The sequence below is a fragment of the Phodopus roborovskii genome, unplaced genomic scaffold, assembly GCF_943737965.1.
Source record: "Phodopus roborovskii unplaced genomic scaffold, PHOROB, whole genome shotgun sequence".
Taxonomy (NCBI): domain Eukaryota; kingdom Metazoa; phylum Chordata; class Mammalia; order Rodentia; family Cricetidae; genus Phodopus; species Phodopus roborovskii.
Genome location: NW_026126410.1, coordinates 37,259,302 through 37,273,217, shown reverse-complemented (window position 1 = coordinate 37,273,217; position 13,916 = coordinate 37,259,302). Strand labels below are relative to the sequence as shown.

Below are 13,916 nucleotides of genomic sequence, written 5' to 3'. Positions count from 1 at the left end.
CACTCCCAGTGCCTCCCACAGGGAACACAACCACACTGAAAGTCCTCCTGAAGGTTGCTCACTGCTTCCCTTGGGCTTCATAATAAGCCCTGTGGACCCTCCTCTCTGATCATCGCTGGTCCTGTCTTCCAAGCCCACTCCTGCCCAGTACAGGCCTTCAGTTCCCAGCCAAGTTCTGCATCTCCCAGTTCAACTAGTAAGACTCAGAAATCTGATTCCACAACCCCAGAATCAGCTTAATTCCCACTTTTGCTACTGTCTCACAGACCTTGCAAAACTACTCACATACTCCCAAGCTAACCCCTGTGCTTCTGCTGACACTGATCCAGCCTAGACTGCCCTTCTGGCACTCCTCGATGGCCCCACACACCTTCAGTGGCATCTCCCACTCAGAGACAATACCTCTGCTGAGTGAAGTTCCATCTTTACAACTAGAATGACTGAAATGAACTCCTACCTCTGTCTGTAAAAAGTTTGCTCAATGTCCCAAATCTACATCACTTGGTAAGTGTAGTTTCCACTCGTCGTCTTCCCCCTCTCCCTTCATAACCCCTCCTCCTACCTGCCACACACACACACACACACACACCTATCTCCAAACTCCTTTTCATTCTAGGATGTACATCAGTGTCACAGGCATTCTATGCTCCATCTGACAGACTGAGTGAAGCCTTACCATAAATGTTCTCATAGGCCTCAAAAGCACTAAGCCTTGCACACTGTAAGTATTTAAATCAAGCTACAATCTATCCTAAGAAGACACTAAATATATCTACAAACACTTTCAAGACCTTTCAACACAGTAAAATAAAGTCAATATAAGAAGAGCATCATCATCTAAGGCTGGAGAGACAGCTTAGTGATTAAGAAAAGCATTCTGCTTCGCATTATGTTTTGCTGAAAATCTGATCATTTTTTAACAGACCACTCACTCCTTCTTACCTTCTCCATCAGACTCTCTTGTGCACCTGACAAGATACCCACAAAACCTTCCAGAGAGTTCAGAAACTCCTGCCGAATGCTGGATGCATCTTGTAGGCCCTCGAGCTCACGCCAGCCATGGCTGGAAGCCCTGAGAGCTGGGAGGAGGATATCCGAGAGCAGGCGTCTCACGCTGTTTAGCAGACCCCCATCTGCAGTGTCTAATGTGTTAAAGCTCACCTCCTGAAAAACAATTTCGTTGTTGTAAAAATTAGCCTCAACTGCAGCTTAGCAATGAAATCACTGAACATGTTAATTTACCTTGTAGCCAGTGAATCTTTTTTTTTTTTTTTCTGATACTCTGAGGATACTTATACCAGTCTAAATTATAACCCCCTAAATAAAAATGAAATAAATTGAGTTGTAGATATTCACCAGTTTATTTGCTACAAGAAAGTAATGAAATCACACAACCTCTAACACACAGGAAACACCTATAGAAATGCACTTTGCTTTACATGAAACATTAAGTTGTATATTTATGTTTAGAAATCTTGCCAATAAGTAAATTATGGGTGGGAGGTTCTTTGGGAAAGAAAAAGAGCTCACTCTGTATGGCTATTTTATTAATAAATTGATTATCAATTCCTCATTATGAAAATTTAAGAAAGCAGTATATTTTTAAATACCTGTCTTAAATAATAAAAACAACTTTGAAATTAAGGGGATTTTTTGTTGCTATTTGTTTGTTTGTTTGTTTGTGCATCCTGAAGATTAAACTGAGATCCTTGCATGTGCTAAGCAAGTACTGATCCTCTAAACTAAAGCCCCAACCCCTGGAAGCAGCTTTGGAACTAGAGTAAGCCTGTGCTTATCTCCACAAGAAGGGGGAGATTTGAGCAATGCATGTGGTTTGGAGAAATCTGAGGTAAATAACTGTCCCCTTACCCGGTGTATATTCTCAGCTGTGATGGCTTTGGATGGGTCAGACTTGATGAAGAACACACATACTCCTGTAAGAGCAACGTCTTTTCCTTCAGTCACAAACACCTTGGGCTTTTTCATCTTTCCAGAAACAGGATTTACCCCTCCTAAAGAGCCAAACGTTCCTGCAAATGCAAAACAATTTCAGGTTCACAGATGCCATTTGTGGTGCACTACATGGCCTCCTAGCAATAAGTTTCCTTCCAGAGATTACTATGACTGACCTGCCCATGTGTTGGTATGCATGGTGTGTCATGATCTCTCCTGGGCTCCACGTCTACACTTGTAAAGTTTTCAACATGAGGCACCTGTGAGCTATCCCAGGCTGTCCCAACTACAAATGGCAGAGGCAAGGTCAAAAGCCAACTCTAACTGGACAACTCAAGACTCTCACTTGCCATTGCTTCCACGACTCCATCATAGTGCAGGCAGCTGGCTAGTTCTGCACACTGCTAGCATCAGGCCTGTGCAGAGGTAAGATGGCAAAGCAACTGACATTTCTGTTCTAAAGTCAGACCCACAGCTTTAACCTCCATCTGTTTCCTAACCACATGACCTTGAACAAGTTACCTATCCTCCCCGTGCCCCCATTTATCATTTTACAAGTATGGGTGTTACATATGTGACTGGTCCCCAGAGAGTCCAGAAGAGGGTGTCAGATCCCCTGGAACTGGAGATGTAGATGGTTGTATGTACTATGCAGATGCTAAGGACTTAACCTTAATCCTCTCTAAGAGCAGCCAGTGTTCTTTATCTAATCGGCCCCTCCCATAATTTTTTTTAAATGGGAAAGTCTATTCTAATTTAACATTTTTTGTAAAACTTTTGCAGAATTTTTGTGAGGGTTAAAGGAATCTGTGTGTAAATGACTCATAAAATTTCATGAACTTATTAGCTCATCAAGCATTATCAGAAGGATCTGAAATCTCATGCCAGTTGCTCAAGCTTGCTGTTTGCAGAGTGGATCAGTTAGGACCATCAGAATATGCTCCATGCTGTAGCATTGTGTTCAAGTCCATTTTATATTCTTAAGTGAACAGAAGGTTCAATGACATTTCCAGTCTACGTCACATCAAATATCAGTACCTGCTTCAGCTCCCTCGACATCCTGGTAGTAAAACATGAGATGGCGGAGTCCTCCAGCAGGAAAAAGCCGATCGATTCTTTCAATCTGGAATGAGGTAATGTTTTTGTTCTGAATTAGAAATGTATTTAAATCAATACTGATGGCATAACAAATCAATTCACTGCCATCCTCTTATTCAAACAGTACAGTACCTAATGCCTCTCCTAGAGATGGGGTATTTTTCTAACATTAAAAACAAAAAAAGTTTCACCATAGTAAGCAACTCAAAGAATAATTTCACTGATTATAGAAATATTTGCTACCTATGTACATTTGACAAAGACTCACCCTTCCTTGTTTTCTAATTCCCCAAATCATTAATCTGTTGAAGGCAGATACAAATATGAATGAGTGTTTAATGTTAGTAAGTTGCACACCAGAAAGGGAAAGCAAACCTTCAAAACATAGCTAACACACGAGAGATAATTAATATTCCAATGCAATAATCTTCTAAAGCAGCTTTGGGAGCATAGATAGCTGCAAACTATTACTTCAGAAGCCACCTGGCACTTGGTCCCACCTGTAAGAGCCAGTGTACATCTATCTGACACATGGCCTGATCCCAACAGAAGCACTTTTGCAAGTAGAATTCATATTCTAAAGAGGAAGGAGATGGCTCAGCCCGTAAAGCACTAGCCTCTCAAGCATGTGGATCTGAGTTCGGATCCCCAGAACTCTCTCATAAGAAGCCCATTACAGTGACACATGCCTGTAACCCCAGTGATAACAAGATGGAAGGTGAAGACAAAAGGTTACTACTAGGAAGCTTGCAGGCAGCATGGTAAAATCCTAGGCCAATAAGGAACCTTGTCTCAAACAAAAGATGGAAGGCAGCTAAGGCCCAACATCTGAGCTTGTCCTCTGACCTCCATATTTGCACTATGCATGGATACACCCTTGTCATGTACACACACACACACACACACACACACACACACACACACACACAAACTTATATACATACATACATATATACATATACACACATGCATACATACATGTGCAACTTGGAAAATGGTTTTACTCCCTAACCTCAGGTAAGAGCTCAGCCTCATTGGCTATAAAGAGACATGAGCATCGTCATCAAACAGTAGAAATCAAATGAAGACTTCAAGTGCCACTATTCAACATGAAGAGCTGGGGAGTTCTCAGTCTGTTCTGCAGGACCCACTGTGGGGTTCCTGCATTTTAGCCTGGCACCTCTTCAAAGGCACAGCCCAGGTTCTCACCACAGGATGGTGAAGACACAAAAGCTTCCTACCTGATTACCCTCAAGAAGGGCATCTTCCACGTCCAGTTTGTTCAGGTCCAAACAGGAAGCTACAATTGCAAACAGATAGTCATGCCTCCCATCCAGACGAGCCCTCTTGGCTTCCTTCTCTTCTTTCAGCCGTTGCTAAAGGAAAGGAATAAAAATGTCATATTGCAACTGCTGCTCTCAAATGGTTCATTTTATAACAATTTCACACAATTGTGGTTTTCAAGTCTTAGGGATCCGCATAAGAACCAGCTTAATGGTGCCAATTTTGATATATTCTCCTCTATTTTTAGAAATAAATGTACTTCTCTATTCAAATAAAGTGTGGTCATTGTTTTGAAATTGCACAATACAGACAAACAAAGAAAACCCACAAAATTCATCTGTCATTCATAAATTATTAGTGTTAACATTTTGTTCTGTCCTTATGGGCTTATTTCCACACATATAAGAAAATTCAACAGATACACACAATGAAATTCCCATTTTCTGTAAGCATTTTCTTCAGCCATGAAACAATATTCCTATCTCTTATCTTTACTGTTGATAGATTTGTATCTGCTCTTGGATTTCATTTCTGATTCCCACCATTCATGCTTTTGACTGTCAGCTGTTAATTACAATAATGAGGGATATTCAGTGTGACCAGGGTTTGCAGCTTAATGTTCACCTTTCCATACTCTTTGCTCACACAACATATGCAAAACTGTGCACATGTCTATGCTTATATCATGACCTAAAAATTCTTCATGCTTTTCTCACTTTACAATGCATCAGGATTATTTGAGTTTAAATACAGGTTTTTCTAGAACTTTCTAGAACAAAATATTGGATATGGGTATAGCATAATTTATTCAACTATTTTGCCATTAGTACACATCCGTTCCTTAAATAAGCATATTTCCTTTTATGTCAATCTGTAGCTTCTAGGAGAAGAAGTAAAGTTATCCATTTTAATCAACAAACATTTATTAAACTGTATGTGCCAGTATTGCAGCAGTAAACACTACCAGTAACCACAGAAAATTACATGGCCTGACTATCAGGTATGTGCAGAAAATTTAAATACCACAAGGTGGCATAAAGGTTAGATGGAAAATCAGATTTGTGGGACCCAGAAAACAAGGAGCCTATAGATCTTCAGAGAAGGCAGAAGAAAGGGCTCTCCCCATCTAATCCACAGTTGGACAGAATGAGAAAGAGAGAGAGAGAGAGAGAGAGAGAGAGAGAGAGAGAGAGAGAGAGAGAGAGAGAATATAACAGAAAAGCTTTCAGGTGAAGACAGCTTGACACTTGAATTGACATCACTCTCTACAGTGAAGACATTCTACACCAGCAAAGGTGAGAGGAATAAGAAAGCACAGCACCTTCTGGAAACACAAGACAGCTGGGGTAGCTAACTAACAGACTAAGAAACATATGAGATAAGAAAGAAGTCACCCAATAAAATATTTTATTGGGCACATCCTAAGTTCAAACATAATCTAGAATCCACCATGATTCACTTATGAGAGTAGATAGATGTTAGAACTCCCTCTGCAGTACCAAAGCTCCACCATCCTGGAATTAGTGTGGAAAGTAGAATGTATGGACACAACCTACAGTTGAGCAAGAGGATCTCCATAATCCCAGTCTTCCGGACTGTGTAAGGAGGAGCGAAATGTGCACCACCACCACTATTGGGCTTTTGAAAGCTGGGTTCAGGTGTATTAATACATAGGTGAAAGAGACAGATTAATCATTGGAAACATATGTCTGTCTTCCAAGGCAAACTCATTACACACAGATAAAGACTCCCAACCCAACACAACAGGCATTATAGACCAAACCATTCCTATGAGGTATCTCTCTATAAGTCAGGAGCCATCTGGTTTTCTACTTCAAAGATGCCAGAAGTTTTTTTTTACCACCATCAAGATACAGGAATCAAAAATGTCTCCAGACACTGCCAAACATCTCCTATAGGGCAAAATTACACCCCACTGAGAATTTCCATAGACACACAAATAAACAGAGAGAGAGAGAGAGAGATTGTCACAAACATGTGCCAAACATAAGATTACTGACATAAAACCACATAAATGTGTTATCTGTTGTGATTGTGAAAAACAGGACCTGTAAAACTAAATATCAGGCAGATAAGGTGGCTCTGGAGTGGGGGGAGACACGCTGTGCAAGGCTGGCAAGTTGACTCACATCCCTAGAATTCAAGAAATGATAACACCTACTCTGAAAAGTTGTCCTCTGACTTCTACATAATCCTGTGGTATGGGAATACCCACATTCATATACATGCACACACATACACACACACACACACACACACACATGCACATACACATGCACATACACATGCACAGGCACACACACAACACACACATCATACACACATATCAAATGCACACACATATATCAAATATACAACATACACATACATTAATATTTTAAAAAGACAAAATGAACAGTACTTTCATCCAGCATTTCTGCTATTCAATAAATGTTTACAAATTGCATAACTACAGTTAAGACTGAGTGCAAATAAGATTTTCCAACAAAGGAGCTGGAGAGATTACTCCCCAGTTAAAAGCACTTGTGCTCTTACAGAGGACCTGAGTTTATTTGCCCCTCTTGCAGAGGACCTGAGTTTGATTACATGAACACACATGACAGCTCAAACCATCAGTAACTCCAGGTCTAGGTCTGCTGTCCTCTTCTGGCTTCTGTGGCACCAGACATGCATGTAATACATCACATACTCATAGATAAAACACTCATACATATAAAATAAATCTATTAGGACACTTTCCAACAAAGATAATGGAGATGAAGAAACAAGGAAGTGAAAATCTTGGCTCAAGGAGGGAATGAAGCACAAATAGAGGTGCCAGAGAATGTGCAGAGATGTGGATACAGGAGGCAACATCATCAATCAACCTTATCTAGTAGCCAACAGCACTAGCGCCACAGATGACTGCTCACCCTCACTAGACTATCTGCAGGGACTTTGTTTACAAGGTGGCTGCAACATCTCACATCTGTTTTGCAAAAGTGAGATGGTAAAATTTCCCAGGCCAGCCATTAGATAACTTCAGTTTGCCTTGCTTTTTAGTCAAGGTCATGAACCACAGAGCCATGCATCTGAGTCCAGCCACAGAACCAAGAAAGATGATTGTTGCTGCTTTGGGCTCTCGAGCTTTCATGTGCTTTATAATGCATCAGCGGGCAATACAGTGATGCTGTTAGAAAAATTTCACTGGGTAGACAAAAAAGCAAATGAACGAATGCTTGACAAATGGGTTGTTGGCGGGGGGGGGGGGAGAGAAAAGCAAGATAAACTCAGGCTATTCTTTCCAGAATCTTTACTGTAATGGAAAAAAAGACATTATACTAGTGGAGAATAATTTAGAGTTAAGAAGTAAAAAGGGGGGACATAACAATAGACAGTAAGGAAATCCAAAGAATCATCATGTTATACTTTGATGACATGTACTCCACAAAATTGGGAAATGGACAATTTTCTGGATAGATATCACCTACAAAAATTAAATCAAGAACAGACAGGCAAGTTAAATAGACCTGTAACCCCTAAGGAAATAGAAGCAGTCATCAAAAGTCTCCCATCCAAACAACGCCCAGGGCCAGATGGTTTCAGTGCAGCATTCTACCAGAAATTCAAACACCTAATACCGATAATCCTCATAGTGTTCCACACAGTAGAAGCAGAAGGGTCATTACTAAACTTTTAATGAGGCTACAATTACCTTGGTACCCAAGCCACACAAAGACACAACTAAGAAAGAGAACTACAGAACAATATCCCTCATGAACAATGATACAAAAAATACTCAATAAAATACTGGCAAATCAAATCCAAGAACACATTAGAGAAATCATCTACCATGACCAAATAGGCTTCATACCGGGGATGCAGGGATGTTACAACATACAAAAACCCATCAATGTGATCCACCACATAAACAAACTGAAAAAGAAAAACCACATGATAATTTATTTCACTAGATGCTTAAAAAGCCTCTGACAAAATCTAGCACCCCTTCATGATTAAGGTATTGGAGAGATCAGGCATAACAGAAACATACCTAAACATAATAAAAGCAATATACACCAAACTAACAGCCAACATCCAACTAAATGAAGAGAACTCAATGTGATTCCTCTAAAATCAGGAACAAGACAAACCTGCCCACACTCTCCATATCTCTTCAATATTGTACTTGAAGTTCTAGCTAGAGCAATAAGAAAACAAAAGGAGATAAAGGGGATACAAACTGGAAAGGAAGAAGTCAAACTCTCATTATTTGCAGATGATATGATAGTTTATATAAGTGAACCAAAAAACTCTATCAGGGAACTACAACTGATAAACACCTTCAGCAAAGTGGTAGGATACAAGATTAACTCAAAAAAATCAGTAGCCCTACTACATACAGACGATAAAGGAGCTGAGAAAGAAATCAGAGAAACATCACCTTTTACAATAGCCACAAACAACATAAAATATCTTGGGGTAATACTAATCAAACAAGTGAAAGACCTATATAATAAGAACTTTGAGTCTTCAAAAAAAAAAAGAAATTAAAGGAGATACCAGAAAATGGAAAGATCTCCCATGCCCTTGGATAAGTAGGATCAACATAGTAAAAATGGCAATCTTGACAAAAGCAATCTACAAGTTCAATGCAATCCCCATCAAAATCCCAGCACAATTCTTCACTGACCTTGAAAGAACAATATTCAACTTTATATAGAAAAACAAAACAACCTAGTATAGGCAAAACAACACTGTACAATAAAGGAACTTCCAGAGACATCACCATCCCTGACTTCAAGCTCTACTATAGAGCTATAGCCCTGAAAACAGCTTGGTATTGGCACAAAAATAGGAAGATCAGTGAAATTGAATTGAATTGAAACCCCTGACATTAACCCACACACCTAGGAACACTTGATTTTTGACAAAGAAGCTAAAATTTTATTATGGAAAAAAAAAAAGCATCTTCAACAAATGGTGCTGGTATAACAAGATGCTGGCATGTAAAAGACTGCAGATAGATCCATATCTATTGCCATGCACAAAACTTTAGTCCAAATGGATCAAAGACCTCAGCATAAATCAGCCACACTGAACCTCTTAGAAGAGAAAAGGGAAGGTACCCTTGAATGAATTGATACAGGAGGCTGCTTCCTGAATATAACTCCAGGAGCACAGACACTGAGATCAACAATTAATAAATGTTACCTCCTGAAACTGAGAAGCTTCTGTAAGGCAAAGGATACAGTCGACAAGACAAAACAGCAGCCCACAGAATGGGAAAAGACATTCACCAACCCCACATCTGACATAGGGCTGATTTCCAAAGTATACAAAGAACTCAAGAAGCTAAGTACCAAAACACCACATAATCCAATTAAAAAGTGGGGTACAGAACTAAATAGGGAATTCTCAGTAGAGGAATCTAAAATGGCTGAAAGACACTTAAGAACGTGCTTAACATCCTTAGCCATCAGGGAAATGCAAATCAAAACAACTCAGAGATACCATCTCACTCCCTTCAGAAAGGCTAAAATCAAAAACACTAAAGTCAGTTTATGGTAGAGAGGATGTGGAGAAAGGGGAACACTCCTCCACTACTGGTGGGAGTGCAAACTCCTACAGCTACTTTGGAAATCAGTGTGGCAGTTCCTCAGGAAAATGGCAATCAGTCTACCTCAAGACCCAGTAATTCTTAGGCATATAACCAAAAGATGCACATTCATACAACACGGACATCTGTTCAACTATGTTCATAGCAGCATTATTTGTAATAGCCAGAATCTGGAAGCAACCTAGATGTCCCTCAACTGAGGAATAGATGGAGAAAATGTGGTACATTTAAACAATGGAGTACTAGTCAGCAGAAAGAAAGAAAAAAAAAAAAAAAAAAAAAAACAATGGAAACTTAAAATTCGTAGGCAATGGATGGAGCTAGAAGCTAAAAGAAACCATCCTGAGTGAGGTAATCCAGTCACAAAAATACAAAGACAAGCCTTCATCTAGTAGCTGATGGAAACAGAAGCAGACAACCACAGCTAAACACTGAGCCAAACTCCTGAAATCTAGTTGCTGACAGGGAGGAGTGATGAGCAAAGGGGTCAAGACCAGGTTAGAGAAACCCACAGAAATTGCTGACCTAAACAAGGAGAGCTCATGCACTCCAGTCTCATAGTTGGAAAACTAGCATAGGACTGACCCAGACTCCCTGAACGTGGGTGTTAGTTAGGTGGACTGTGCAGTCTATGGGTCCTCTGGTAGTGGATCAGTATTTATCCCTAGTATACAAATGGACTTTGGGAGTCCATTCCACATAGAGGGATACTCCCTCAGCCTAGACAAATGGAACAGGGCCTGGGCCCTGCTCCAAATGATATGATAGACTTTGAAGACTCCCCATGGAAGCCTTCACCCTCCCTGGGGAGCAGAAAGGGGATGGAATGGGGGTTGTGGAGGGGAACAGGGGAGGGCAGGAGGGTTTGGGAACTGGGATTGACATGTAAAACAAGCTTGTTTCAAATTAAAATTTAAAAAAATAATAATAAATAAATAAAATAAATAGTCTACCAATTTTCTTGCTGTTTCTCTAAAAAGGTCTTAACATAAAGTATACATTCCATAAATACCAAATAGAAGACCATTTAAGTGATTTTTCAAATGTCACTAAAATCAGGAAGATGCCATTTTTTTTCCAACTATTTTCTACCTTCCTGGCAAGGAGAAACAAAACACTTTTCTCAAAGTGATGTCTCAGAATTTGTAGCAAATGTTTTTAACAGCTTGAGAGCTTGGGGGTCAACCAGCAACAAAACATCCACAGATTCACAGAAGGCAAATAAGAAATAAAATTGACCGAGGTGGAAGATTTGAGATTCAGTACAAATGAAGGCTTGCAAAGAAGGCAAGATCCTAAATAAAATTCCACCATGGCAACAAATCACTCTGTGACCTGATTTTACAAAATTCCAAAGGGGGAAAAATACAGAGAAAAGGGAGCTTGGTCTCTAAACAGAACACTAATTACTCTATTTTTACCTAACTATCACAGAAGGGAAAACTTCCAAAGCAGTTTTGCATATACAAAGGAAGTGGTCAGCATGTTTTAAAGTAAAAGTTTTTCCAGGTTGATTTTAAGTATGTTCGTTTCCTAAAGACAAGCACTATCAGGTCAACCCTGGCATTGTAGAGATGAAAGCTTTCCAGTCTCAATTTTCACTTCCTTATATTAAATACATCCTGAAGCAATGAGAGTTTTGTTGTTGTTGTTGTTGTTCTATTCTGTTTTTATTACTATGATATAATCAACAATATTAAGCAAATATTCAATAATCTGATCAGTACACTGTCAGGCTATGAAGTTAAACTGTCCCTTTCTGGCTATTCAGAGACCACTGCAGCAAGGTGACCAGCTGTCTAGACTTGATGCTTCCTGCTGGACACTTGGAAGGCAAAGTCAGAATGTGATTAAGAAAGCAAGACGTGTGTGTGAAGTGGTACACCTCTATCGTCCAGGGACTTGGGAGGCAGAGAGAGAATCATGAGTTTGAGACCATCCTGAGCTTCATGTCAAGTACAAGGCCAGATGACTACTGGGGTGTGGTTGGATGAGAATGGCCACCATAGGTTCATATGTTTGAATGTTTGGTCCCCAGTTGGTGGAACTGTTTGGGAAGGGTTAAAGGTGTGGCCTTGTTGGAGGGGGTGTGCTCCTACCAAGATGGCTCCAAGCTTTCAAAAGCCTACATCATTTCCAGTCAGCTCTCTGCCTCATGCTTGTGGATAAAATATGAGCCTTTGGCTACTGCTCCCTCACCATGCCTGCCCGCCCACAGCCATGCTCCAGCTTGTAAATGACATGAACTCACCATCTGAAACTGTGTGCTTCCAGTAAACTCTTTCTTGTATAAGTTGACTTAGTCATGGTATCCTATCCCAACAATAGAAAGGTAGCTAAGGCAGCTACATAGTGAGACCCTGTCTCCAAAACCAAACAGCAAGAAGTAACCACGTGATACTTAATCTCAACTGTCAATTTTATGAGATTTGCTTTCCTCCTGAAAACCAACCTCTGAACATGTCTGTGAGGGATTTTCTAGATTAGGTTAATTGATCTGGGAAGACCATCCCTAATTATAGGCATCACTATCCAACTGACTGGGATCCTCAACTGGATTAATATAGCATAGAAAGGCAGATAAGCCTCAACAGTCGTTTCTCTCTGCTTCCTGACTATAGATACAAAGTGGCCAGCTGTCTCATGCTTTTGCCACCACCCCATGCCTTCTCCCCCATGATGGATGATACCCTGAAACTGCGGGGCAAAATAGACCCTTCCTGCCTTAAACTGCTTTTGTCAGGTATTTTGTCACAGAGTAGTAACAGATATACTGTCCAATGAGTTTTTTCTCTCACTGCTGAGAATAAACCTTCACAGCCTCACACATAGTACTTCTTTGCCACTGTGAGCAACTGAGAGGGTTTTCCTAAAGCATCCTCTTACAATTGTTTTATGTTGAATAAGCAAGCACCAAGCTAAGGGATGGGGAAGGTAGACAGAAATGATTTAATATCCAAGAAAATCTGGATGGTGTTAAGATACTCAGGCTGAGGTTTGTCGCAGATGCTTTAGGACAGGAGGGTAGTTAATGTACTTGCCTACACTAAGTGAGTGACACTTCTCAGGTGAGGCAACTCTCTGCACATTGAAAAGTTGGTGTCAGACAGGGTCATGGTTCTAGTCCCAGCTCTTCCACCAATTGCAACCCCCTCCAGTCGGTCATATAACCTTTCTGGTCTGCAGGGAATCCTGGACTCCTGGATCCCAGGACTGGATGATGTAACTGTGAATATTCATGCCTCCTCTCTCATGTAGACTATTTCTCAGTGGCCTCAAACTTAATACAGTCTATAGTCCTGAGAGTTTAAAACGCAGAGCCCAGTGAAGTTCCTAGTGTTGTGCACTTTCTCAAAACCATTTTATCAAAACCAATCTGCTCATTGGGTTATTTTAAGTCCTAAATGTTTTGCCTTGAACTGTGCAGAACAATCCATATCTGCTTCTGCACGAACAAATAGGGTGAACTGCATATCTCAGTCTTCTGTTGCCTTCAGCAGGGAGACAAAAAGTGATGGAGACAAAGGTCCTTATATGATGGGGAATCACCAAACCAGCCAGCACATGGATTAGAATGGCATGACCAGGGGAAACAGAACTGTCATTGGTGATTGTTCCATGACATAAATGTTTAAGCTCTCTCCCCCATTTGACATTACCTTTCATCAGATTTGCTTCTGACCTGACGCACCACACTGACTACACTTACACCCAGCAGAAGTGGGAGAAAGATGGGATTATGAAGCTGATAGTCCCTTTGTGACTGAGCAGGAACACTCTTTTCTGGAGGTCTCCTAAAGGGCACATTTTTTGAGTTTACTCTGCTTTCATGGCTACCTAGACTTCTGCTTCACATTGATTGCTATGGCAATACCCGACAAACCCTTCAAATCATACACATCTACTCCACATCAGAGACTTGAGACCATTTGCCACCTCCCTTACAAATAGTCGTAGGCTA

General features: G+C 40.4%; 1 protein-coding gene across 1 annotated transcript in view; it reads right to left on the bottom strand.

The window, feature by feature from the left end:
• Dnah5 (dynein axonemal heavy chain 5) overlaps positions 1-13,916 on the bottom strand; it is a 261,268-nt gene that overhangs the window by 196,608 nt on the left and 50,744 nt on the right. The window contains exons 2-5 of the mRNA XM_051182604.1: positions 4,293-4,427; positions 2,992-3,076; positions 1,870-2,030; positions 943-1,164 (exon numbers count right to left, since the gene is read on the bottom strand). Of these exons, the coding sequence (XP_051038561.1) occupies positions 943-1,164; positions 1,870-2,030; positions 2,992-3,076; positions 4,293-4,427 (603 nt within the window). The remainder of the gene's footprint in view (positions 1-942; positions 1,165-1,869; positions 2,031-2,991; positions 3,077-4,292; positions 4,428-13,916) is intronic.